The sequence below is a fragment of the Penicillium mononematosum genome, assembly GCF_028829835.1.
Source record: "Penicillium mononematosum strain IBT 11891 chromosome Unknown utg000001l:1.0-4488741.0:1.0-4491989.0, whole genome shotgun sequence".
NCBI lineage: Eukaryota > Fungi > Ascomycota > Eurotiomycetes > Eurotiales > Aspergillaceae > Penicillium > Penicillium mononematosum.
In genome coordinates this window covers 252,674-279,003 of record NW_026643271.1, presented here as the reverse complement: position 1 = coordinate 279,003, position 26,330 = coordinate 252,674, and the positions used below count along the sequence as shown (strand labels likewise).

Sequence of the window (26,330 nt, the reverse complement as noted above, 5' to 3'; positions counted from 1 at the left end):
CATATGTACTAACACACTCAATCGACAATATCATCGTCACTGAGAATCAATTTCTCTTCAGCCAGTTGAGGTCCAAAACCATTACTGCTGGATGATTCCATACGCGGTCCTGGTGCTGGAGACTCCCCCATGTCGTCAAGTCCATCACGAAGGTTCTGGTTGGCGCGAATGCTGGTGATCTTATCCAACTGCCAACAATCCGGGTCCTGACGCCGGATTGCAGCCATATATGGTAGTTGATGAAGCAGTAGATCATGCCGGGGCGTCATCGTAACCATACTTGGAGTGTTATCTTTATCCTTTGAATAGGCTGATGCCGACCTTCCAACCTGGAGATTTTTCCAGGAACTGACCCCTGTGAGGTCAGAGCCATTCTGAGAGAGGTGCTGCTGCTGTTGTCCAAAAGGATCGAGTGATCGGTTCATCCACGAGTCGATCAGTCCATCAATCTCTTCAGCCTCTCTCCACAATCGCAGAGATGCTGGGTAAAACATCTTGTAGGCATCGCCCGCGCGGCTTCGTCCAGCTCCAGGCCCAACCCCTCTCTTGACCGGGTATGGAAGGGCGAAAAGGAGACCACGCGCCGCAACTTGGAAACTCATTTCTTCCTGCCGGAGCACGTCGACGCCGCTACCAAAAAAGGTGATTCCAGTTCCTATCCCGGCTCGTGCCCCTTGCCCTGGTCGGTGGTCGGCGCTGAGGATATCACTATCAGAGAGGGCATCAATGCAGTCGTTGAAACAGTCGGTGAAATTATCCCCATCACAGGATGGGATGTAGTTTTCATGGAGGGCACTGATGAACGTCGATACGTCAGTCCCCGTCTCGTCGACCAGATCATTGACCAAGACCTGCGAAGCTTTTGGTCGGGCATAGTGGCGCAGATAGTCCGGTGGCGGTGGAAGGATCTCGACATCGCCCTCGATCAGACTCGGGTCCGTGCGTTTGTTGTACACGATCTTCCCAACGGCGTGGAACATGCCCAAGCTCGCCTCTCTCTGGGTTATCATCTTGAGAGACTCTTTCTCCATCGCTGTCAAAGCAACCTCACCTCGAGCTTTCTTTGTTTTGGCCACGTTGCCCCCCCCATCTCCCTGTATCGTCCCCTTGAGACAGAGGAATTCAAAGGAGGATATTGCACTGCGGATATCGCCGATTTCGGATATACTGTCTATAACACCCGGCCCAGGTATCTGGACACGCCTGGAAGTTTGCGCCTCTCTGTCCAAAATAGACCGCAAAGCCTTGTGCATAAAAGTGGGTGCAATGCTATTGAAATCCAATATCGTTGTCCCGGGGTGGTTGTAGATCGTAGGCCCCAGTAACCGGTGAACTGTCAGGTTATCCGAGATCGAGGACGCGGACCCCAACAAAGTCTCCGACACGATGATCACGATGGGCGGGTGGTTCGATCCAGAACTGCCCCGGGCATGGTCATTCGCAGAGGCAGCCAAATATCGCTGAAGAGACGTCCTAAATGCTGTGAGGGCGGAGGACGCCCGGCCAAGCATTGTTGGAAACTCCTCTATAAGAAGTATCCGCTGGTCCCGAGATTTCTCTTCTTTCTCGGAATCGAGCTCGCTGGCATCTTCGAGGTCAAGTCCTCCAAACTTGTTCCCCTGTCCAAGAAATTCCTCGAAGTGTGCACTCACAGATTGATAATCACGAGCCCCAAATTCCGAAACCGGGGGGATTTTTCCATTCAACAATGTCGTAACCAAGTGACTCGGAGAGCAAAGACACAGTGGTCGTCTTCCCACTGCCTGCCGGACCTCGTAGGACGAGTAACCTCTGCGGATTGTCAGAACTACGTTCAAACTCAAACCCCGAATTATCCTCGACTGTTCAAAAACTCACCTCAGAACGCCTCCCAGCAAAAGCATCTTCCAGCCAATGCTGCACATCCGAGACTTTTTTCTTATGAACGGCCAATTCGCCTAGGTTGGCCGGAGCGAACCGCTGAGCCCACGGTCGACGGTCCGGTTCATTAGCCGGTTGCGCAGCCAATGGCTCCTTGGCAGCGCCATCCCCACGGTCCGTAGACAGAAGAAACCGTTTCGTCGTCTTCCGCGGTGGTTTGACCTGGGCCTTTGCCTTTGCCTTTGGTGCTGGCTTCGGCGCTGACTGACGTGTCTGGCTCGAGCTCGTGGCCGTCAGACCCATTCCCGCTCGCTCATTAGCTAGATGTTGTGTAAAGATTTCATCGTAGGAGTCGTAGTCATCTTCAATCAGGTCCACGTCGACAGTCTCCCTGACCGGCGGGAGGGACTGCTTCTCGGTCTTTTGTGGTGCCCATCGCTGTCCCTCTGTTGCGGGCTGGAAGAAGCTGTGGAGGGATTTGGATTTTGGGCCTTGATTTGGTGGCGCTTTGGTCTTTTTGTTCGGAGAGGGCGAGGACGAGGGGGGTCGGGTTGATGGTGTTGTGCCGCGCGAGTAGGAGGGTTTTGGGCGTGAGGAGAGGGCGAAGGGTTCTGTTGGTTCGATAGGACTGGAGCTATCTGAAATGACGGGTTTTCGTTTTGATTTTATTTTCGGCTCATCCTTTGAATCCTTAGATCTGCGTTGTCTTTTAGGAGGACGACCGTCCATGATGAGTTGGTCAAAGACCTGGAGAAGTTGAGATACGCGTGCGATAAGCTTATGACGCCAAGCGGTGGGCCTTTTGCCGGATTTATAGTACAACATACAGCTGGATGAGACATATAGATGATAGAATATAGATACAGACGTAGATGTACATGTTAATATTAAGCTATGTATCCTGTTGGAATAAATTACATTCATCAAGACGAATCGCACAACGGGTATATTGACCAGAATCTGAGTCGGCAGAGCCAAAGAAACCAAAAATCCCCAAACAACCAGGAAAGAGAAAAGAAAAAGAGATATCCATATAGAAGAAAGTACTCCCTATGCGCCTCCGAATACATCATAGTAATAATCTTCATCCAAACCATCTCTCGCAGGGACCTGGGGAGCCTCACCGGCGAAAGTGGCATCGTCAAACCGCACATTAAGCAGGCGGATTTTCAACCCATAGTTGCTGACCAGATCAATCAGCTTGCTTGTCTCTGCAGTGATGGGTTGCTGGTTGAGGAGCATCAGCAGACCATCCAGCCATTCGGACGCAATGCTGTGCGAGGAGGGCCGCAGCGTGAGCAGCACCACCTCCTTTTGGGTGGTCCTGCTGCCGGACCGGGCGTGACTGTGGCCCTTTCCGTGTCCGGTGGCTGTGGAGGGCGCGTAGCCGTGGATGGTGATCTTGGTTGTGGGTTGACGGGGTGCGGTCTTCACGGTGGCTGTAGAGGAATGATCTGGATTGGTAGAGACGTTGGAGACTACGGATGATACGATCGAGAGATCGACTGTTGAGGGTACGACCCGGTGTTAGCAGCAAAATACAAGATGATGTGCGTGGGTATAGGTAAGCACTCAGGGACACTCACTTTTCTCTGGTAGGGTGTCCAACTCCGGAGGTCGATCGCCCATTAGGTCAAATTGACCGAAATGCAAATATCGTCGGTTATGAGAGAGCTGGGCATATTGATACGTAGCAGTAGACTTCTGCACCGGGCCAGACTCCGATTTGGAGTGAGAGTCCAGAGCGAACCAGCTACCTTGGAGCAAAGATCGGATTCGTTGCTCCTTTACGAACTGGAGAGCCTCATGGTGAAGTTCCTCGCGCACCTGTCGCAAGTGCTGGCCCCATGCATCCTCGTACGTAAGTTCAAGGAGTTCCATTTGCAGCCCGCGCAATCGGTGGTATTCGAAATCGGCCAGTTCCTCTTCGATGTCCTGGACATCCTTGATCCGAGCAGCTCCGCCAACCACCGACTCGATGAGGATGCGCACGAGCTCGATGAGCTTGTCCAAGTCCTCTTCCTCGGCAGCGGTCGCCTTCCACAGGCGGAAGAAGGCCTGTAAGCCGGCAACATGTAATCGGGTCCAATGTAACAGCAATGGCTGGAACAGTTTATCAAAGCCCGCACGGGACTCTGAAATGAGATATGTTTTGGTGTCATCCATGTCGGACTTTTCGACCTCGAAATGCTCGTATAAAATAGATGTGACGGCCAATGATGCCCGAGCAATCGGACAGCGTTGTCGTGACGGCTTTGTAGAGTGCTCCAAGAGCATATTTTGAAACTCATCCCCATGACTGCGAACATAGTCCGCCAGGTCCATCATACCCAGGAAACCGACCTCATAGAATTCTCCCGCCGGACTCTCCGTCTCAAATCCAAGCCGCCTCCACTTTTCTGGATGGTGTCGTCTAGAGCGCCGTGCATCATCGCCATTCTCGGTAGCCTCGTCGGAATTCTTCTCCGGGTTACTGGCCAAATAAATTCCCTTCAGCGCGCGGCGATGCTCAGGCTTCTCCTGGTTGACGGGGATATCTCGCCACTTGCGTAGCAGAACCTTGGTGAGCGACTGGAATTCCAGCAGCGGATGCGCCAGGTCCTGAAGGGCGGAATCCTGCATAAGCACATACACCGCTCTGATAACACCCAGGTCCTGTAATTTTTGAATGAACTTGGGCCACTCCGTCTCGGGGTCGTGGGTGATCGAGTCGCGCATGAGCGAGTTGATCAATTGGAGCGCATTGGCACACAGCGCATGGTCGGCGGAGGATAATCGACTGACGAGCATCTCCAGGAATTGGGGGTATATGGCGATTGCAGGCTTCAGGGCGCGGAAACCAAAGTTGTTGACCTGGGAGGTGCGGTTCCCCGTGTACGGGTGGGAAACAATCGAGACGAGAATGGACATGGCGCCGCGGAGGATGTTTACTAGGGGATGGGTGACGATCAGCTCGACAATCTAGAGGGCAGTCATTAGCATCTGACATGGCTACGAGAAGACAAGACACAGGTAGAGAGCACTGCAATTGGTTTCAAGGATAACTCACACGCTCAACCAACTCCTGGTCAACACACTCCCACCCTTGTCGACATCGAGCAGTCTCGAGAAACTGGTCAAACTATATGCCAGGGTATTCCCGCTTGCGTGAAGAGTTAGGTAGCGTAATCGAACCAGCCCGCCCTCTGCGATGAAGATGTCGGCGAAGGACGGGTCTCCGATGTTGCCCTGGAGCTTGAAGACAGCCATTTTGCGCACGGCATCTTCACCGCTACCCAGGCGCTCGACCAATTCGGCGACATTGACGGTTTCCATGTCTTTGAAGCCAGTAAGAAAGAGAAGTTCAAGGAGAGAAAGAGATAAAGAGATCAGGGGGAACTGTGGGGCAAGTGGAATTCGGTGATCTCGATGATCTCGGTGATCTTGATCCTTTTAAGGAGTAATTTGAGCATATATGAATAGATTTAATTTCTCAATATTCCACATATATAAAGAGTAAAGGGTGAAGAAGTTGTGGATTGGGAAGTAAATGGAAAAGAACATGAAATAGTTTCATTATCCCGAGGTCAACCCCCCTACATTTATACATATACACACCCTTACACACCCAACCTCGCAATTTCCCCAGTGCGGATCTATACATCGATTAAGGACTATCTATATAGCTGAAATGCCAATGGGACTGTTTCAATATGTGTTATTTTTATGCATTATGTCATTACATGATCCCTAACAATCAAATAGGTGATTCTATACAAAAAAGTCTCCATCAAATCCATCATGTACCCTCCCAAAACGCCACAGAGTGCAACCTATTTGCTTTTTTTCCCCCATTATGTACGGCCTAGCCATCATCATCAGTCGTGATTGATTGAAGATTGCAGAGTGTGGTGATCAAGATTAGCGGCGCCAGCCCACATTCCAAATCACATGGGCAATGTCCCGGGCTGTGTTCACGGTGTCCACAACCCGGTCCAAGATACTACTGCTGGGGGTCTCGGACTCGCCTTCCGGCATGATCATTCCCGAAGCAGTCAATCGGAGCGGGCGATCTGATGCTGGATCATCTTCGATGAACCATGCGCGATCATGGTCGGGGTAATTGCCCGTGAAGTCCAGGCCAGGATCTTCACACTCATCCAAAAGGAAGTTTGCCGAAGGCTCTGAAGGCTCTGATGGCCCTGGCGGGCGTATGGTCTCCACAGAGGGAGTTGGTGATAGTGTCCGGGTGGGGGTGGACCATCGGTCAAGGATCGTCTGAGCATCGGGGGGGATCCCCGCGATACTTGAGCGTGGTTGAGGGGAGAGGGGCGATGGTTTTCCCATCGTTGAAGCTGTTGCGTGGGGTGGTGCAGTTGCTCAGGGAGGACCGGCTGGAGATCTGTCTCATCAAGACTACGCCGTCGTCCGAAGATGGCTCATCTTCAAAGGTGGCCGGCCAATCGTCCTCATAGCTCTTGGCTTCAACTGCAATGCATTGTACAACTTCATTATTGAAGTGGATATGGCGCCTTTCGCTTGGAGATGTCATTCCAGACGATGATGAGGTAGTGAGTGTGCCACCGAGAGAGTATGTCGAACTTCCAGTCCGGTGATGCAAATGGTCCAGGTCTGTGTTGGACCTTGGGAAAGGGGGTCGAGCCCAGTTGTTCTCGGCTTCTTGAGCCTTGAGAATGGCCCCGGCATGTTGAAGTAACGTATGTTGAGATAGTGACCGCTGGAGGATGGCCTCGGATGCGGTCTTCTTCTTCAGGATCGGCTTTCGGTCTCAGATAAGAGTTCGGTGTCTCCAAGCGACTTGGAGGGGGGGATGGAGAGGTTGCACGTTCGACGGAGCTTTTTAATGGCCCATAGAGCCAGGTGACATCGCAGTCCTTCAGCCTGGTCCAAAAAAAAAAAAAAGTCAGGGCCGAACAAAAGATGAAAAGATCAGTAAGACCAATAACCTACCAATTGAGGCTTTCCGGTGATATCGTCTTCAGATTGTGCTTGGCCTTGGCCCATGTCCTCCAAGAGGCATTCTCCAATCTTACTCCATTACTATAATCGTTCCTCCGACTCGTCACATACCGCCAGGAGGACCAAATATCCTCCTCCTTCCAGTCATGTGAAAGGTAGTCCACGTGTCTGGATGGCTCATCCTCAATTAAGGTGTCATCTGCTGATGGAGCCTGTAATGTCCACGAGGGTGGGTGTGATTCTGTCGACGCATCACTCACGTCCTCTGGTTCGTTGGGATTGTGAAGGGATTCTGGGTCGTAGGAGGGTAGGACGAGTTCGTTTTCTGGTGACAGGCTATTTAGAGTGGACGCGTAGGCGAGTTGCTCGGGGAGGAGCGAATCCCGGAGAAGGGAGCGCAGAGGGTAGGTTTGATGCGACTGGGAGGAGTCCCTCGCGCGATAGTCATCTTGCATGGGCGATTTTCTGGGGATGGCGTGATCTTCGAGGAAATAACGCTGCGCAGTGGGATCCGTGGGATACCGTAGAGGATCCGAGAAGGGCGAATGGGTTTCGCGGGGAGTCAACAACGTCGTCATTTCCTTTTTTTCCTTTCAATGATGTAATTAATGACAAGATGATAAGTCCGAGGCAATGGTCATTCAAAGATATAGCATATCCAGGTGATTGCTCGGGGATAAGATCCCAAGAACGAAGAAGGGGAGAGAGGAGAAGAGAGAAGAGAGAATACAAGAAGAGAGAAGAGAGGAAGAAGAGGAGGGAGAAGGGAAGAGAAGAAGAGGAAGAAGTCCAAAGATAACCAAAATGTGGAGATAATGACCGTTCCCGGTTTTCTGGGGGTTTCTGGGGGGGGGGGAATTGGGGGAATTGGGGGGTTAAAGGGAAAAAGCAAATAACAAGTGTATATTCAAAGAAGATCAAGTTATAAAGAATTATAAGAATATAAGGATATATATATTTATATTTATATATTTCAGTATTTCAATAGAAGTTGCCACAATTAAATCTATTTCTAGTTCTAGTTAGTCTTCTCTATTAACTAGTATAACTAGGAAGTAGACTAAGGAGCTATTATTACTATTACATAGTATTATAAGTATCTTAATACATAATAAAATACAGATCATCTAGACCGCACGATAAACGTTTCTTCTCCACCGGATATGCAAGTGGTTTTTTAGTGGAATGTAGATTGTACGTATGCGTCTATGCGTCTATGGAGCATAGAGTATACATATGTACACACAAAGGTATTCTATAGAGTCCAAATAGAAATACCTATAATACCTATGCCTATATAGTATATAGTAAATTAATGATGAATACTATAAACTACCTACCTAGGTAGGTATTACGGAATCATCGGAGTATCACGGAGGCCGAGAGCCTATGCATCAGGGCCTGAGCACGTTAGTTTCCGAGGAGAGTCGGACCCCTTTTGATCCACATCAGTTTGGACGTTTGGATAGATTGGGATATTTGGATATTAGATATATTTGATATCTTGACCAGAGATCGGTCACAGGCAGAACCGAGGCACTTTTTCTAGAATCCTTGTACTTTGGACATAGAATCAGAGGTTGTCAAACCAGATACCAAAAGGAAAAAGTTATGATCGACCGGAGATACGAGCCGAAGCTAAAAAAGCACAGATGGGAATGTCTTTTGGAAGGTTTATAAAAGATATACAACATAGCCAGTGGTGATATAATTTGGCTTCAGCCATTGACATCTTCGACTTTTTAAGATTATCCCGCCCTTCTAATTCCCAATTCCCAATTTCAATTTCAATTTCCAACTTAACTTCAAATGTTGTACACATACACGGACAGCTCGAAAATATGCAAGATAGAGAGCTAAACAGCGCCAAACATGACACAGGAAAAAGAAAAAAGATGGAAAAAAAAAGGGCGTACACATAATTGCCTTCGTCTGTGCGCTTGCATAGCATCTGGACAAATCCAGTACTGTCATGATTGGCTAAAACCCTCGACATTGGTTCTTGGGAGACGCCGTTGATGCAAATCGCAAGCCAGTGATAACCGCCCGTGCTAAGGATTTGTGTTCAGATCCCTTTGAATCTGGACCTGGAAACCTGAAACTCTGTCTACCTAGGTATAGTCTATTCCGATGTTATCATAACATATGTTCTGGCCCATAAATCCCCTCTCTGTGGAGGATCTGTTGTGCTAGTGCGATGTGCACCCCGGTCTTCTCCTCACGGGCCTCTTTTAACGTTTGTCCATATTCGTTCATCATTGGCTCCCCCGACAGTATCAGTCAATCATACCTTCTCTGCAATGGCTTTCGACGCATGTCATCAACTCTCACATCTACAGGGTAACGTAACCACTCTGTCTTCGCCAGATTCGCTTCCAGGGCTCTTAGATAACGCAGCTAGCTGACGGAGACCGGTCTTGACATCCCCGGATACAAAATGCAAGACAAGACAGGGGTTGCAAGATTGCAAGATTGCAATTGACTCTCTTATCAGCCATCTGCGGATCTATCGTCAACCGAGGCACCAATTGGCGCGCCTAGCCCTCTATCGTAATGAGCAGCTGCACATTAAACGGCTCGTATCGAGGAGTTTTTCTGCATTGTCCCCAATTTCCCAGTTTTCAGTCAACCGGGGGATAAGGGATGTAACCCCCCTCCATTCTGGGGAGGTTGGACAAAGGAGAGATTGGCAATGATATGCAATGTCGTGATGAGTGACGTTGGTCCAAAAATCTGGACTTGGTGTGAGATAAAAAGCCATTCCTAGTTGAGCATGTAAACATGGTCCCATAATGAGCGATTAACCACCACATACCACTTTGGCTTAGTCTGCCACTTGAAACAGCAGCCATGGAGGGTACCTAGGTATACCCTGGTATGTTGTACAACATCGATCATCGGAGACAACCGTCATTGCACGTGATATCCCAAACCGGCTTAGCTGGCAGAACTGCCCCTCCGCCCCTCCGCCCCTCCGCCATATGATCCTGGCAGAGAAGAACAAAGTCTAGACCAATACCAATTTACCAAGGTACTATTATTCATACATCATGGCTGAGGTAGAAACTGCCCCGGTTGTACAGGCAAGACATGTTGTTTACTGTGGAGGTGAGGACCTGAGGACCCCCCGTGGCGCAAACCACAACTCCAATTCGTTTGAGAATATGCTGATCCGGATAGTCTGCACATTACCCCCCGAGGTATGACATTCGACTTTTCCCCGGTCCCAGTTCTCAGTCCCACAGAAGTGAAGGGCCCTTTCCCCGCTCTTGCCCCTGGTTCTTGGTTCTTGGTTCTTGGTTCTTGGTTCTTGGTTCTTGGTTCTTAGTTCTTATCATCGGGCCCCCGGCTTCGTGCGTGGCATAGCTACTAGCCACTAGAAAGCGCCCACAGAGCCTGCATAGTTTGGCTATTTGAATTATACTTCCATTGGCGATCCCAATATGTTTCTGACGTGCGGGGTTCTTGTCTAGTACTGCGAGTTTGGAGGTACCGCTAAGAAATGCGAAGAATGGCTCAAGGAGAACGAGTCGGATCTGTGGGACAAACTATACTCTGAAGGTATGAAGCTCCCATGCGACTTGACTGGCTGGCTACTGGCTATCACCTGCATCTGGAAATCCACAGGCCCGGAAATTGAGAAATACCGATAATCTAATACTGGTTTTCTATCAGATGCTCTGAATGCCAACCTCTCCACACTCTCCGTCTCTGCGCAAGAACGCGCCGCCAAAGACGCCGCCAAAAAGGAGGCCAAAGCTGCCGCCAACGAAGCACGCGATAGCGAGCGGAAGGCCGCCTCCAAGATCCAGATCAAACGCGTTGAGCGGAACAAGCGCAAGTTTGTGACGGTCGTGATTGGACTGGAGGTCTTCGGACTGGAGAACAAGAAGATTGCAAAGGACCTGGGCAAGAAGTTTGCTACAGGTTCTTCGGTGACACGCTCGCCTGCGGGTATTGAGGAAATCACCGTCCAGGGTGATGTCAGTGACGACCTGCGTGAATGGCTCCTTGAGACCCACGGCAAGCAGATCCCGGCGTCCAATATCGAATTGATTGAAGACAAGAAGAAAAAGAAGAGCGAGGCCCCCATGGTATAATGACGAACACGAATCCTTTGCGGACTGGGTATCATAACATAAATCTAAAAGTAAAAGTACAAATTGAAGACAATTCAAGGGCAAACCAGAAACCAGAAACCCGAAACCCGAAACCCATGGAAGCACAAGCTAGGTCGGATCAGGGAATTGGTCTAGGTCAAGGGTCCAGAGCACAAAAAAAGAATTTCATAATTCATCCAGCGCACCCAGAGCATCATATTTCGCAGCTGCTGCGTCATGCCCTGATCGGACCGTCGAAGTGGGACCAGCCTTGTCCAGGCCCTCGCGACGATCTGCAAGGTTGGTCGGATATCGAGCAGGCCCTGCATCAGACCCTGAATCTCTTCCCGCGAGACCAAGGACCTCGTCCCACGCCTCGGACTGAGGTGGCACAGAGGGCGAAGAGTGGTTCCACGTTGTCAAACGTGACGCCTCAGCGCGGGGAGACCAGAATTGTGGCCAGTTCTGGAGGACCAGAGCGAGTACGAGCACCAGCAGCGCACTTGTGACAACGCCCCAGAAGATGCGTAGTCGACGACTAGTCCGGGTTTGCCATTCCGTTTCCCGCTGTTCCCAGTTATCGATCTCGTGCCGTACGGTCTCGAGTCGTTTGCCTAGTTCTTCGACGCGCTGTCGGCCCGCTTTCATGCGTTGTTCTAACGCATCGGCCTTTTGGATCTGTGGTTCGAAGCCTTTGAGGTCATTGAGCTGTTTGCGGATATCCTGGTCCAAGTTGGCCGTTTCACGTTCGAAGTCGTTGAGCAGTGTTGATGCCGAGTCGGAGAGATCCTGGAACGACGAGATAGTTGAGTTGAGCGCTGTGATTTTCTCAAGCAGATTGTAATAGGTGTAATCCAGCCGACGGGTGACGTCTGTCGCTAACGTCCCAATTGAAGTCAACGCGGAACGTAGATACCTTGAAACGGCCGCTAGTCAATTATATGTGCTCAAAGAAGCCAAAAGGAAAAGTGGGCAAAAAAACATACTCCTCGCCTAGCTTCCTCCGCTTCTTAACCTTCTCCAGGTCATCCATAGACAGGATCTCATGCCGGCGGATAGGCGCCAAATGCTCATGTTGGCCAGGCGTATCGAGCATATGTCCCTTTCGACCGTCCGACATAGCAGTAGTCGACTCAGACCCCCAGCGACTCCGGGTCGTCTCTCTCGTAATCGGCCTCAGCAACCCATCATCGCCCTCGCGGTCCTTATCCTTCCCTCCCGACCATGTAGGGAGCAATCCCCTCGCGCTCGCCGAGGAAGTCAGGTGGCTCATGGGGTTAGGGAAGCGCAGGTCCCGTGACTTGCTGTATTTGTGACGGTTGGACCTCAAGCTATCGAACGTGGATGGCTCCTGCGGCCGAGGGGATGGGGATGGGCCAATTCGATGCTCTCCTTTTGGGGAGATTTGGCGGTCATCGGAGCCATGCCGGCGCGAGCGGCGGGACTTTCTTCGGTCTGTTTGGCGGCTTTCTTGACTGCTGAATCTGGAGAAGTCCTCGGATTTGGATTGGAGGTCGCTGCCTTGCTGGTTTTGGTCCTGGCTTCGGGTGGGGGTTTGGGTGGATGGGAATGTGGCGGAGGCTGCTCGGGATGTTGAGAATGGTGCGTATTTATATGGAGGTTCCATGGCGGTACATTCTGGGAAGAAAGCTTGGGGAAGCTAGAGAAGCTTGGAGGCTTGGTGTTGCGGTTGGAGTGTGGAGTTGGGGGGGATCGATGACGCCAAGGCTGAGGACCGATGAGCGACACTGCAGCTGATATTCGTCCTTCTTTACTACCCATACTGTGCCAGACAAAATGATTACGCTAAAGAATAGATTGCGACTATATAAAAACATTTGTCTTGCTCGCTAGTAGTGACCTATGACCTAACCTCAGAAAAAACGCCTGTAATCGAACAGCCTACGCCGGAATGAGTGCCCAGTTTTTCCCGCCAGGGACAAGGAAGAAGGAAGAAGCCTCAACAAGCCGACGTATATACACACAATGCAGTCCTGGAGAAGATGGAGAGATGTTATGGCGGAGATATAGAGAAGATCGTGAACAGCCTCAAGAGCTGAGCAGCTTGTTGCGCTTTTCTCTGCGCTTGAGACGGTCGAGTCTCTTGTGGTGCATCTTCTCGGCCATCTTCTCGTAACGTAGCTTCTCCTCCTTGGCTTCTCGGCGGTCCTTGATGCGCTGGATACGGGCCTGGAGAGGGTTTCATCGGTCAGTGATACCATCTTGGGAAGTGATGTGTTGTCGGAGATAATATCATCATTATGGAGACAGGTTGACAAGAAATGAAGACGAGACAAAAACAGAAAACGATAGGGAAGTGAGACAGTTCAAGAGAGAAAAGGATTAAGATCGACATACCTTTCGTTCAGCCTCCTGCTCCTCCTTCATCTCACGTTCAAGTTCCTTGACAGCATCGTTGTGCTTCTTGAGCTCCTGACGCTTAGCGTATGAGGTCAAACCCGCAGTAGGGCGGAAAGCCTTCTTGGTACCATGCCAGTTTTTACCTGAAAGTCCGATGGGGTTAGTCGGGGAGATGAGGGACAGCAAGTGGGGACTAGGCATTGATTTTTTTTTTTTCTTCTCTCACTTACCATTTTTCCGCATGCCTGTCGGAGGTGCGACTGTAGCCGTTGAGGTAGACATAATAAGATATGTGACTTGGAAAAAAAGGAATTCCAAGAAGATTCAAGAAAGTGGAATGGGGGGTGAATGAAACGTGAAGCCAAGGAAGAGAGACCAAAAAGAAAAACGGAGACCGAGTTTTTCCATTTGATTATCTCGATCTGATAAAATGTCTTGGCGTCCAATGAGAGAAAATGCTTCGGCCCAAATTTCCTGACTCCACCTTTTTCTCCCATTTCCCACGGACTTTCTCTCTTACAGGCTGTTTTATATTATTTTTTTTTACTCTTTCCTTCTGATTTTGGTCTGGCTTCGTTTCCTTTCTCTTCATTAGCTTCTGCACGGTGGCTTGGCACCCTGTAGGCCCATCAAATCCCTCGTTACACCGCCCCTCCCCCCACCAGTCCAAGTGCATTTCACTCACTACTTATACCTCTGATTCCCCCCCATCTTACCATGATCCCTCGATAACACCCTCTTACCTTGTCATTTCCCCCCTTACTTGATGGCAGAGCATGCGATCATCAGTGAACCGATGGAGCTGCCATCGCTCCCGCCCAATCAGGGCCTTGAGGCGACGAAGGATATCATATTTGGATCGGTAAGGAAGTCCTTGGCACATGCACGTGGGAGATTTAGACTGACACCTTTCCAAAAGTCGGCAGGAATGGCAGGCAAACTCATCGAGTACCCCTTTGACACCGTCAAGGTCCGACTACAGTCACAACCCGAACACCTTCCTCTCCGATATACAGGACCACTGGATTGTTTCCGCCAGTCCTTCCGAGCCGATGGCCTCCGAGGACTATACAGAGGCATCAGTGCCCCCATGACCGGAGCTGCCGTGGAGACCAGCTGTCTCTTCTTCAGTTATCGTCTCATCCAGGATGCTCTGCGCGCGACGGTCTACCCAGGCGTTGAGCACCTACCATTCGTCGCTCTCATTGCTAGTGGAGCTCTATCCGGCTCGGTAACCTCGCTGGTACTTACACCAATCGAACTGGTGAAGTGCAGGATGCAGGTCCCCGCGGAGTCAGCAGTCCTCAAACCCGGCCCGGTGGCCATCGTCGCAGGCATTTTCCGACATGAAGGGCTGGCAGGATTCTGGCGGGGCCAGATGGGAACCTTGATCCGGGAAACTGGCGGGAGCGCAGCGTGGTTCGGCGGATACGAGGGCGTATCATCGCTCTTCCGCAAGTATAACAAGTCGGACCCGCAATTGACCTCCGACTCGCTCCCTATCCACCAACAAATGATTGCAGGAGCAACGGCTGGAATCAGCTACAACTTCCTGTTTTATCCGGCCGATACAATCAAGTCCCGCATGCAGACGGTGGACGTCTCACAACTGCCGGTCCATGCCCAGCAACAGACCTTCTGGGGCGAGACCAAGGCTCTCTGGAGGCAGCAAGGGCTCAGGGGCATGTACCGCGGGTGCGGGATCACCTGCGCGCGCTCGGCGCCCAGCTCGGCTTTTATTTTCACTGTTTATGAAGGATTACGGCAATATTTTGGATGAAAAGCAAAAAGAAAGGCTGCTACAGTCTGCATATAGAAATTTGTCATTCTACCGGGTCTAACTGAGGTTGGACGACCATGTTGGCCCCCATTTTCCTTTCGGATTTTTCAATACCTGACTCTTTGGATTTTTGGCATGCGCTATACCCCGAATACATTCAAACACGATTCTTCACTCTTCTACGCTGTCACTTTTACCTCTCCTTCTCGACGATCTCCAACGCCCAAACCACCAGTCTCCTATTTCCAAAATCAGCCGTTCAACGATTTCCGGCAAGGTTTTCCTTGCTCGATTTCTGAGGCATCGAATCGTGCGGGCTTGGCTTGATGTACATCTCCAGCTATGCCACTCCCTGGATCGTTCACACGTCAATTGAGGTTAAAGGCGTTAACCATTCGGTATACGAATATGGTGAACGATATTTAATCTGAGCTCTATTTCGGTCATATTGATTTGTCTATTTTTTCCTTTCTTTGTATACAATATAGAATTCGGATATTGCAAATATAACTTCCGGTCCAATGCTTACCACTTCGAACCTTTCGGACTCGATTCTCCCATTATATAAATCCCGAAGAAAGACCTCAAAGCCAGTCCCAAGGACTGGAGATGGTATCCTCACAGCCTTGTAGCCCTGGAGGAATTTGGAGGTTACGTAAGATCCCTCCCGGACAGCCCTGGAGCCCAGGAGGGATCTCTCTACCTACACCTACTATCAAGTAGACATGTCTGATGTCGAGCGCAATATATCAGCCTCATCATCTGGCCAGTTGAATAAACGCAGCTGCTTGCGTTGCAGCCAAAGAAAAGTGCGGTGCGATAAAGTATATCCATGCAGCATATGTGTGAAAGCCGGAGTGCAGTGCACCTTTCCAGGTCCAAAGAGAACACGGCGGACATTGAATAGGCCACCAGTCAGTGAGTTACTCACTCGCCTAAAGCATCTTGAAGAAGAGGTTGAGCAACTCCGTTCAACGCGCTGCAACCCGTATACCGACCATACGGACTTGGACGATGATCCGAATCTGCAAAAGACAGTCAAAAAGACAGAGTTGCTGGTTCTCAAAGAGGGAAAGAGTCGGTACGTCAGTGACGAGGCTTCTGTTGCACTGGGACAAAAGGTGGGAGATGGTTACTACTGGTATTGTATAGCCTGTCAAAACTAATTTTACTGTGCAGATCTCTGAACTCCGTGATATTATTGAAAGCCCCTCAGATGATGAGCCATATTCACTCGATGCAAATTATAACCCCACTATCCTCGCAGAGGGTGGAATTCTTGGAAATCACGACTCCACCTGGTCTCTCGACTCTTTTCGCCTCCATTATTGTCAACCAGCAAGAATTGATGCACTATGGAGAACATACCAAGAAAACGTGGCACCATTGATTGTCATACTCCACCAAGCCACCATGGGAAGGATAGTCCAAGACGCCTGTGCTGGCAGTGACTTATCACCCTCAGATGAGGCATTACTATTCTCCGTGTGTTATGCCGCTGTGGCTAGCATGGGAGCGCACATATGCCCTTCCATACTGGACATCGACCGGGATACAGCCATCCAGGACTGCAGACGAGCAGTGAGCCAGGGGCTTCGCCGAGCTAATTTCATCAGTTCTCAGAGCTTGTCTGCTCTCCAAGCGGCCGTTCTGTTCTTGCTATGTTATCGAGTCGGCGGTGATACACGACTTGTATGGGCCGAATCTGCCGTCGTGATACGGGTTGCACAAGCACAAGGAGTCCATCGCGATGGGCAGAATTTTGCATTACCACCCTTCGAAACAGAGATGCGCCGTCGGTTATGGTGGCATATCTGCATGCTTGACATGTTGTCTTCGGGAGACCAAGGTGTCGATACTCAGATTAGACCTGAAATGTTCGACACCCAGTTTCCCAGTAATATTGACGATGATGACATTGCCTTGTACATGACGGATCGGCCACTACCGAAGACTGGCTTCACAAATATCACCATCTGCATCATGACCTGTCACATCATGACGGAAATACTCTGGCCGCGTCAGGGTGGATACTCGGATATGTCTACGCACGACCGCGAGAATCTCGTCACAGCTTTGGGGAAAAGGCTTCATGAACAGTATATCGATCATTTCAACCTGGATATCCCGATTCATTGGGTAGTTGCAACTGTTGTGCGACTCCAACTCTCCAAAGCGTGGCTGGCGACTCAGTTCCAGTCCGGAGACTCGGACGTGAAGTCCTACCGCCACGACGACCGTGTATTCAAGACTGCTGTCGAGCTTGCACAGTTCTCCTATCTCCTGCACACCAACGAAGGAACACCGCAGTGGAGCTGGCTATGCACAAGCTTCAAGGAATGGCATGTGGTCGCTTTTATACTCTCGGAGCTATGCTTGCGTCCACTTAGCCCCGAGACTGACCATGCTTGGGATGTCGTGACCAAAATATATAGGTCGTGGCAGCATGATATGCCGCGGACTGATGCCATGCTTCAGAAGCCCTTGGATCGGCTCATGGCACGCACGGCCGCATCACGGGCTAGCAGACAAGAGCAGGATGGCCAGGCACCATTCAGTCAAGAGGCTTTGTCCGATGAGTCTCTTGGATTGGGTGACACCGATTCCGATTTGCTTTTCTCTGGTGTGGACTGGCTTTCTGGGTCCTTATTTTAGGCCATTGTTCCCCACTTCTAACAGGGCAAGTATACACAGAGAGGTTTCTTTATCAACACATTAATTCCATAATAAGTACTTTACAATATCAAACACAACCTTCAACCCTATCGTGTCTCGAATTGGCTATCCTCCTTCAACCAATCCCCAAATGTCTTCAAGCTGGGATTCGACTTTTTCAAGGCCGGAATATCTGCACCATATCCCTCATCCCGAAACCATTTGAACATGACACCCAAATCCTTGACGGCAGCCATCATCAACCAAACCGGAATCCTAAAAGTGGTCGGCACATCCTTGCCAGTCAAATCCTTGAAAATATCCGACATCTGTTGAAACGTCAATTCGTCCCCAGCAAGCGAGAAGGCGTGATTCTTTGACTCCTCGGGATCCATAAATGCCGCGGCAGCAAAGAATCCAATGTCACTCGTCGCTATCAGTTGAAGAGGCTTGCCCTTCAGTGTCATCTGCCATGCAGTTGTAAACACCTTCCCGAAGTAATCCGGCGTGAAGTTCTCGAAGAAGGCAGCGGGACGGAGAATCGTCCATTGCATATCGGTCCCTTTTGTTTTCTCTATGAGATGCTTCTCGATCTCATGTTTGAAAATGAAATGCGGGATGGCGGTTGGGTTTCGGTCTGACTTCTCGCCACCGCGGTCGACAGAGCTGTATACGAAGTGCTTGACGCCTTGTTTGATAGACTCGTCTATCAGAGCGATTCCCTGGCGTCTCTCATCGTCGTTTTTAGGATTGGTGGTCTGTTTCATTGGTCAAAATCGGGGTTATATATTTGGGATATTGTTTATTTTGGGGACTTACTTGGACACTGAACACACCCCAAACTCGCTTTGCATTCTTGAAGATGGCCGCTGGGTCGTCGAGGTTGCCTTGGATCAATGTGATACTGGAAGACTTCTGGGCGAGTTTCTTCGCCGAGGCGGAATTGATGTCGCGGGTCACGGCGAGGATCTTGAAAGAAGCATTTTTCTTCAGAAGGTTGTTAATTAGGGAGCCTCCTTGTTTCCCTGTGGCTCCGGTGACGAGAATTGAAGTCATTGCAGGTTAGTCTGGGAGTATAGATGATAGACTGTGATTGATGGTTAGTGCTAGGTACAGCATCCTTTAAATAGTCAATTCCAATGCATTGGAATGTGATATAGCATGATTTCTAAGATCTCGAGGGCTTCGGGATTCACCTCAACCCCGGATTTGATATGGATATGACGTCACCTATATCAATATCATCCCCATAGAAAGAACAATTAAACGACAAGACAAGACAAGACATTGGAATAAGTCACATCGTATTATTCACGGCAATAATACTCATTCCCCTATGAACTTCCGTGTCGGCAGCATTTAAAAACTCCCTTTACCGTCATATCCAGCCCTTCCTCTCCCAACAAGTCCCCCTCCAATTCACCTCGCAATAATGGACCATTCATACCTCCATTCAATTCCCAGACCTTCCCATCTTTCTTAACAAACGCAATAAAATGAAACCCACATTCCTCCTGTGGCAAAGGTACAATCGAGGACCCCTCCGACGCCGCATCCATATGCGCCTCTTCCAGAAACCTCGAATCATACAAGAGCCGCGCCCTCTCCACCGGCCCCAGCCCAACCGCCCGCTTCACAATCTTCTCCAGCTCTGATCCCGCCAGGACATATTTCCCATTCTCCAAATTGGTCACCACATGCAGTAATGCCATCAGCCCACACGCATGTCCGATCGTCTGCTTCATCCACAGCACGGGCTCGTCGGCCCCGCTGCCGAGATACTCGGGTATACTGTGTTCGACACGAGACCGGGCGGCGAGGTAGATGGGTTTGTCGCAGAGGAGGATGAGGGCGTTTACAGGTCGTGGGATCCAGGAGAGCATTTCTGGGGTAGTGGAGAGGATATCATGGAATGTGAGGCTCGGGGATACTCCGAGGTTCTTACATAGATGCGTGTGGACCTCTGGATTGTTCTCTGTTGCATTGGTAAGACGGGGTGATGCTGGGTTCAAACTTTGGAATCTGGATAGGCTTACCTAGTGGTATAAAGGTCTTTTGGCCATTGATGACCTGGACGCCTAGATTAAACATGTTTGGAGAGTGTCTTTTTTGAAGCTATTCAAATGTTTACACCTGACATATCGTATGTTGGTATAAGCGGGGGACGGTGCTTAGTCATTCCCATCTACTGGAGGTATCTCATCCAACGTAGATATCGGAATAGCTGTGGAATATCAGGAGAATATCAGGAGAATATCAGTTTAATTCGGAGATTTAGTGTATACAGACTGCTAGATCAAGTGGGATCGGATGTATTATAGTGATATTCTGATATTCCCTTGCAGCACATACATACATACCATTTAGGGCTTCTATATCAAAGTAAAGATTCGAATATTCGAATCTAAACTTCATGAATTGAATAGATTTATATTAGCTATAAATATCTGGTGCCCAATATCTAATAGCCAATAATCCCAATAGCCCATAACCACATCTCTGCATAAAATCGCCTATCGCCTATCAGATAAAAACTTCCCCTCACCTCCCCTCATCTCCCTCATCTCCCTCAAAACATCTCTCATCTCAACTATTATGGCTCACACAATCACAGCCCAGGAACTGACAACATTGTCCACCAAGGCCATTGACGCCAAAGCGACTGCCTACTGTATGACCCTTTCCAAAGCAGCACAATCACCAGATACCTAGTTCTCAGTACACAGAAACGAATAACCTCAAACTAACACCCTCTCAAGGCCCATACTCCAAATTTCGTGTCGGAGCATGCATCCTCACAACGTCGGGCGAGTTCATCACCGGCGCTAACGTCGAAAATGCCTCCTATCCAGTCGGAACATGTGCTGAGCGCGTGACCATTGGCGCTGCTATTGTATGTTCCATCTTCTCTACCATTGTCATTATCATGTACACCAGCCCATGTCTGGACCTTTGCTAACTTCCACAGGTCGCCGGCCACAGAGATTTCAAGGCTCTGGCTGTCGCGACGGATATCAAACCTGCTGCATCGCCTTGTGGGATGTGTAGACAATTGTGGGGCTTCTTCTTCTTCTTCTTCTTCTTCTCCTCCTCCTCCTTGTTCTTCTGGTTGACTTACTTGGATACAGTATTCGCGAGTTCACCTCGCCTTCGTTCCCGGTGTACATGTATGACGGGGAGGGAAATCATAAAGTCATGACTATGGAGGAGGTGGGTTTCTTTTCTTTTTTCTCTTTTCTCCTTTCTCCTTTCTCCTATCTTTTAGATATATCTGTTTTCATATCTCTTGGATCCTCTGCTGATAAACCCAGTTGCTCCCCGACTCTTTCGGCCCCGACCATCTTAAATAGGGAGAGGTATGTGTTTATGGAGTTCATGGATATCAAAGAAAAGAGGGCGAGGGGGTTGTTAGCATGAATTGGAGTTTGATATCCAGTGGAATTGAATTCATTTACAAGGTGTTTAGTCCAAGGAAATATATTGAAATGCATCCTGCTTTGTTCAATGGGAGATATATAGCCCTAGAGAGCCCTACCACAACGTACACAAACCGAATACCAGCAAGAAAACAGCAAAAAAAAAGGTTCATGGCACGCTCATAATGTCGCAAGAGTCAAACCAAAAAGATCATTTCCAACTGGAAACCCCAAAACGGCAGCTATATCAAAATTCCAATACTTAAAAAACCATAACCATAATCTCCAAAACCAAGCCTAAGCCTGGTCCTCCTCATCGTCAAAATCATCAGCTCCAAGCAACTCATCCTCATCATCAACCACAGAAGAATAATCTCCCCTCCTCGCCGCAAACGAGCCCCGCGTAGCATAAGGTCTCTGCATCCCCGTCTCCCGAACAACCCAGACGAGCTCCGCGCCAGACTCTTAACAAGTAAGGGCAGGGACTGCGCAACCGCAACAATACCCGCGATAATCGCCACAGGCACCGCGACCAGCACCGAGTCCCTGGACAACCAGCTCTGCGAGGTCCCGCTATCACCCAGTCGGATCTGGCCGAATTTGCCGTCCCAGTGCGTGTACGCGTACCAGCCGACGGCGACGGCAACGGCGATGGGTGTCACGATCGCGAAGAAGAGGCCTGTTCCGCTGATGCCATGCTTCTTATGATATTCTTCTTCTTTGTTAGGGCATGGCTTTGACACATCTTGGTCTAGGGCGGAGGCCGCCTTCACAGGTTGTTTGTGGGATTCTCCGGTAGCCGGTTGGTTCCCAGTATTCAACCCTGTCAGGATCTTGGCTGCATTGTGCGATGTGGTCTTGGGGTTGGAGACCCGGGACGAGGCCACAGCTGCCGTCGGTTTGTATTTCATAGTTGTAGTCACTGGTCCATGTTAGTTGGTTATTAAGATTGGGATAGGTGGTTACGTGTTCTTGCTTACCATTCGAAATCAGCACGGGTGCAGGTGCAATTCCGCCCGATGCTGTGGATGTGTGGCTCGCGCCAGGCATTCCAGCACTCAGCAGCAGGTTTCTTGCGGTGGTACTCTTCAACATGGCCGAAGATACAGTTCTCTTCCTGGAAGGGATGAGAGGGGGCCCAGTTATAGTAATCGCTCTCATCGTCATTACAGTCGCGGCTCCAGATACCGCTGAAGTCGAGCGTGATGGTGACACGCTTGCCGCCGTCCACGCCCCAGAGCAGGAAGTTCTTCGATGTATCCGATGGCACGGTGGAGATATCGTCGATGACCAGTTCCTTTTCGGCGAACTGGAACTCGTGCCAGCTCATGCCTTCGTCGAGCGTGTAGTGTACAACCTTGGTTGCCTTCCGGTCGCTAACAAGCACGATTACCGAGCCTGCCGCGCCGAATTCCCACATGTACTGTCCCTTCTTGACCTGGGTCCAGGAGATGCCGCCATCCCTGGTGAGGTATGTATCAGCTTCGGATGCACTGGTGAGATGCTCACCGACGTTGCCGAGCGCGAGCATCAGGCCGATGGCAGAGCCCGAGTAGAGGGTATCGCGGTAATCGCGGCGTTCGGTGTAGCCGTGGAAATGGAGAGCGCATTTCTCGGTGCCCTTGCCCTCCGTAACGGAGCAGTCGAAGTTCTTGCCATCGACATCTTTACTCGGCGGAGCCAGAAGCATCCACTGGCCACCGTCGTTGTGGGTGATCATAGTGCGAAGCTTCTTGGCCGCACCCTTGTTCAGCACTTCTTCCCGATTCGAAACCACATTGGCAATGGCCACACCCTCCAGGCCTTGCAACTCATCGTAGTCCGTGTAGCCGCGATCGTTGACATTGAGTCCCTCGAGACTCTGGACGAAGTAGGTGCCGTTGCTGTTACTCTTGACTAGGGAGCCGAAGCTGCGTTCACCTCCCCCGTTCACCATCACAAGGAGGAACAATGCGTGCGGGGAGCTAGGTAGGACGGTATACTGAGGGACCTTAATGTTGAAAGGGAAGTGTGCGTTGGCGTAAGTGCGGCCGTCGACGCTAACGCTGGCATTCAGGTATTCCTTCTGGTCCCCTTCGTACCAGGCGACGACCTCGAAACCATTCTTGGTAGCGGACCGGGCGATGTTCTCGAATTTGACCTCCATGGTAGAGAAATAATTATCACTGATAACCAACTGACGGTTATTGTTCTTTTCCTCATCTTTATACTGCTCGCAAATCACCAGTTTTTCGCTGTTGTTGCGGCCCTCCTGGTATCCGAAGTTACAACCGCCGTCGGCGATTCCAATAAGCATCGGCTCCCAACTAGCGCCTCGCTTGTCGGTGACGTACGCCTGCGAGCGACAGTTCTTCTCCTCACAGTCCTTGTGACCAATCCAAATAAGGGAGTCCTGGAACTTCTCATGGAAAGCGAGCTTGCGGATGTACTCCTTGTTCGGCACACTGGGAGCGTCAAAGAAGTGGAAGGAATCACCGTGGTTGATAGTGTAGTACACCCTCTTGCTGTCGGTGAGGAAGAAAGCCGCATCACTGAAGTAAGGATGCTGAACCATTTCGATAAACTTCTCATCCGGGTGGATTTGCTTCCAGTTCCGGCCATGGTCACGCGAGACATGCAGCTCGTACTTGTCAGTGAGCATCATGATAGTCTCATCAACGCCGTTGTTACTGGCCTGTCGTTCGAGATAGAAGTAGTTTGTCCACTTGGCCGAGATGGTCTGTGGCTTTCCCGCACGAGGCTTGCCATCGGTGATGAGAGGAGGCCCCGTGACATTCGAGCAGGAGCGCTCAATCTCGCGCTCGAGATCCTCTCCACCTTCACGGATGCATGCGTTGCCGGGGATGAGTCGCCATCCCGAGGGGCCCATGTACTTATCACTGGGATCCTTGCACTTGCCAGCCGGAGGTGTCAGCGGGACAGCCGGTACACATTCCTTGCGGTCCTCGCTGCGAACAAAGTTGTAGTCGCATTCGAAATCTTCAGCGGAACACTTGCAGGGTTGGAATTCAGGGCCGCTGATGGCAAACTCCTTCTTGATGAAGCAATCCGCGTTTGCCTTGCGGCGTTGGAAGAACTGTTTCTGGCCCATCAGGCAATCCGGCTCGCCCTTTTCATTCAAACGGGCAGTCCACTCTTCAAGGTCTCCAGAGCCACACTCGCGCTCGTGCAGGCCATCGAAGTCGATGAAAAACATGAGGGATTTGGTGGTGTCATCGCTGGAAGTGCCAACGAGCAGGAACTTGAGGCTGGTCGAATCTGGCGTTGAGATCAGGAACAGAGGCCTGATCTTTTGCCCCAGGGAAATCGACTCCCACTCTTTCCCGTGGTCGATAGAAAATTGGACCTTGTCCGTCTGGCTGCTATCCAAGACAGCAGTGATCACACCTCCTTGGTCGCCAAACTCGTACCGGTGGGGGCCCTTGAGAGCGCGCCGCCAGGTAAGACCCGCGTTGTCTGAAACGTAGAGGTCACCCTTGGAATAGTCCTCGAGATGACCTCCGGTGTTACCCACGCCCATGACCAAGCCCGGAGCCGGGCTTGAAAACATCCGGTGATCTGGCAAGGGCATCTCGTGCAGCGCGGCGTAGGTGGTCATCGAATGGAGATGTAGCTCGTCTTTATCAGCCTTGAGAGGTTGGAATGTTCTCCCATCGTCAAAACTGATACTGCTAATAAGCTTCTTTTTATTTGAGTCAGACTTCTTAGCTTCCTCCCAGTTCTTGACCGTGTTGACGATCGTGATACCATGAATCCCCGTGACTTTCTCAAAATCGACCAAGCCATTCAGGTCCTGGTTCGTATGCTCGATATTTTGCGTAAAGTAGGTGCCATTGGAGTTGGACGAGAAAAGACTGCCCATCCGGTTATCATCCCAGGTAGTTTGCACGTCGATCTGGATGCTATAGTTGGTGCTTTCCAAAATAGTATAGGCATCCTCTTCAATGCGGTGCTTGCCAAACTCCGCACGGTGCCACACATTCGAGTCATCACTGACGTACAAAGCCTGCTCCTGCGTACCACGCGACTGAAGGCGCGCCACGATGTACTTGGACACAGAACGAATCTGAAGACTGACACCGCTCAGCGGTTTTCCATGGTCCAATTTCGCCTCGGTGCCCTCGGCATCATCTTTGAAAAAGCTGTCTGAATATATCAATCGCTCTGTACTGGTATGCTCAAATGGCCCCTTCAACCCAGGGACCACGCAGAGGATCCGGTCTCCTGTCGACTTCGGCATGTCTATGTCCAACGCGAACTGCGGACGGCTCGCGGCCCACATACACTGGAGCGTCATCTCGCGCAATGGCTTAACAGTCTCGAAGTCGTCGGTGGTATAGTACGCCTGGGGTATGCAGCCAAGGATGGTGCAGTCCAGACCCATGAAGATGACCTTCTTCGGATCCCAGCCATTGAACTCCAATGGGAATGAGCGCATCGACGCGAACGGCAGCACGTCCACCTGGAATGGTTTCCACGACTTGGCCTGGTCGGTCGTGATCCAGTGCTTGCCATTCTCACCGAGGATGTACGCGCGGTTGTCGTCGAACGGATGTCTCCAGATCAAGTCAACGGTGCCTTCTATGGTTCCATCGTTGCCCTTGACAGTCTCCCATTCCTCACCACCATCGAAGGAGACATGCGCGGTGAAGGATTTCCTGTCACGGTAGAGGATGGTGTTTGTGCCGTGGAAGTAGAACAGGTCTGCGGGCGGAGCGTTGAGTTCATGGGTCACGATGTTCGGCTCGTTTCCCTTTGCCGCTGCTGGATGTGAGGCCCATACCAGCAGCAGGCTCAGTGTGAGCAGCAGCCACCGTGGGATCATGACCGGTGCTGCGTAGGCATCTGATAGGGTGTGCGGGTAGGAGTTTGAGCGGACCGGACCGGGAATACAGGGTCAATCGATGGAGGGAGGGAAAGTAAAGTTGCTGGAAAAGAGAGTATTGTTAGAGGTCAGCAACGAGTGAACAGGCAGGTAGATATGTCGTGAGTTAAGATAGTGATGCTGATGACGGAGCTGCGTGGCCTCTGCCTTGGGATGAAGCTCTCTGTCACGTGAATTGCTTATCGGTCCTATGGTCCTATCGACTGAACCATGGTTACAAAACAAGCCTACTGGCAGCGAACCGTGGATGATAGTACGCAATTGGGACTAGTCTGTTGGTCTACAAAACACCCCCTGAAGATGGTGAAGATGGT

The 26,330-nt window shown here is 50.5% G+C and overlaps 10 protein-coding genes across 10 annotated transcripts; 3 read left to right on the top strand and 7 right to left on the bottom strand.

Annotated features, from left to right (window-relative positions):
• Positions 1 to 17: 17 nt before the first annotated feature.
• N7519_000116 (uncharacterized protein) lies at positions 18 to 2,589 on the bottom strand (the record flags this gene model as incomplete). The annotated part of the gene is made up of 3 exons (XM_057286896.1): positions 18 to 1,791; positions 1,858 to 1,896; positions 1,958 to 2,589. The coding sequence occupies 3 exons, from the start codon at positions 2,587 to 2,589 to the stop codon at positions 18 to 20; spliced, it is 2,445 nt and encodes an 814-aa protein (XP_057152979.1).
• Positions 2,590 to 2,910: 321 nt separating this feature from the next.
• On the bottom strand, positions 2,911 to 5,175 carry N7519_000115 (ELMO/CED-12 family protein; the record flags this gene model as incomplete). Its single annotated transcript, XM_057286895.1, has 4 exons — positions 2,911 to 3,365; positions 3,447 to 4,821; positions 4,910 to 4,981; positions 5,035 to 5,175. 4 exons carry the CDS (start codon positions 5,173 to 5,175, stop codon positions 2,911 to 2,913), a joined length of 2,043 nt encoding a protein of 680 aa, XP_057152978.1.
• A 585-nt stretch (positions 5,176 to 5,760) lies between these two features.
• On the bottom strand, positions 5,761 to 7,397 carry N7519_000114 (protein phosphatase regulator REG1; the record flags this gene model as incomplete). The annotated part of the gene is made up of 4 exons (XM_057286894.1): positions 5,761 to 6,145; positions 6,231 to 6,526; positions 6,558 to 6,741; positions 6,811 to 7,397. 4 exons carry the CDS (start codon positions 7,395 to 7,397, stop codon positions 5,761 to 5,763), a joined length of 1,452 nt encoding a protein of 483 aa, XP_057152977.1.
• Positions 7,398 to 9,869: 2,472 nt separating this feature from the next.
• Positions 9,870 to 10,919, top strand: tma22 (putative RNA binding protein Tma22; the record flags this gene model as incomplete). The annotated part of the gene is made up of 3 exons (XM_057286893.1): positions 9,870 to 10,019; positions 10,293 to 10,380; positions 10,495 to 10,919. 3 exons carry the CDS (start codon positions 9,870 to 9,872, stop codon positions 10,917 to 10,919), a joined length of 663 nt encoding a protein of 220 aa, XP_057152976.1.
• Positions 10,920 to 11,105: 186 nt separating this feature from the next.
• Positions 11,106 to 12,546, bottom strand: N7519_000112 (uncharacterized protein; the record flags this gene model as incomplete). The annotated part of the gene is made up of 2 exons (XM_057286892.1): positions 11,106 to 11,835; positions 11,906 to 12,546. The coding sequence occupies 2 exons, from the start codon at positions 12,544 to 12,546 to the stop codon at positions 11,106 to 11,108; spliced, it is 1,371 nt and encodes a 456-aa protein (XP_057152975.1).
• Positions 12,547 to 12,968: 422 nt separating this feature from the next.
• Positions 12,969 to 13,562, bottom strand: N7519_000111 (CGR1 family protein; the record flags this gene model as incomplete). The annotated part of the gene is made up of 3 exons (XM_057286891.1): positions 12,969 to 13,109; positions 13,278 to 13,423; positions 13,511 to 13,562. 3 exons carry the CDS (start codon positions 13,560 to 13,562, stop codon positions 12,969 to 12,971), a joined length of 339 nt encoding a protein of 112 aa, XP_057152974.1.
• Positions 13,563 to 14,046: 484 nt separating this feature from the next.
• Positions 14,047 to 17,715, top strand: amcA (putative mitochondrial ornithine carrier protein AmcA/Ort1; the record flags this gene model as incomplete). The annotated part of the gene is made up of 4 exons (XM_057286890.1): positions 14,047 to 14,142; positions 14,200 to 15,027; positions 15,831 to 16,181; positions 16,240 to 17,715. The coding sequence occupies 4 exons, from the start codon at positions 14,047 to 14,049 to the stop codon at positions 17,713 to 17,715; spliced, it is 2,751 nt and encodes a 916-aa protein (XP_057152973.1).
• A 107-nt stretch (positions 17,716 to 17,822) lies between these two features.
• N7519_000109 (Peptidase C12 ubiquitin carboxyl-terminal hydrolase 1) lies at positions 17,823 to 19,815 on the bottom strand (the record flags this gene model as incomplete). Its single annotated transcript, XM_057286889.1, has 4 exons — positions 19,752 to 19,815; positions 19,092 to 19,690; positions 18,535 to 18,702; positions 17,823 to 18,473 (listed from the first exon to the last, which is right to left on the bottom strand). The coding sequence occupies exons 1-4, from the start codon at positions 19,804 to 19,806 to the stop codon at positions 17,823 to 17,825; spliced, it is 1,473 nt and encodes a 490-aa protein (XP_057152972.1). The 5' UTR covers positions 19,807 to 19,815.
• Positions 19,816 to 20,310: 495 nt separating this feature from the next.
• On the top strand, positions 20,311 to 21,065 carry N7519_000108 (cytidine deaminase; the record flags this gene model as incomplete). Its single annotated transcript, XM_057286888.1, has 5 exons — positions 20,311 to 20,386; positions 20,475 to 20,608; positions 20,684 to 20,814; positions 20,844 to 20,925; positions 21,027 to 21,065. The coding sequence occupies 5 exons, from the start codon at positions 20,311 to 20,313 to the stop codon at positions 21,063 to 21,065; spliced, it is 462 nt and encodes a 153-aa protein (XP_057152971.1).
• Positions 21,066 to 21,428: 363 nt separating this feature from the next.
• N7519_000107 (vacuolar protein sorting/targeting protein 10) lies at positions 21,429 to 25,974 on the bottom strand (the record flags this gene model as incomplete). The annotated part of the gene is made up of 4 exons (XM_057286887.1): positions 21,429 to 21,595; positions 21,637 to 21,969; positions 22,019 to 22,053; positions 22,112 to 25,974. Coding segments are annotated over 4 exons (4,398 nt in total), but the record flags the coding sequence as incomplete, so codon positions are not given.
• Between the last annotated feature and the right edge of the window lie 356 nt (positions 25,975 to 26,330).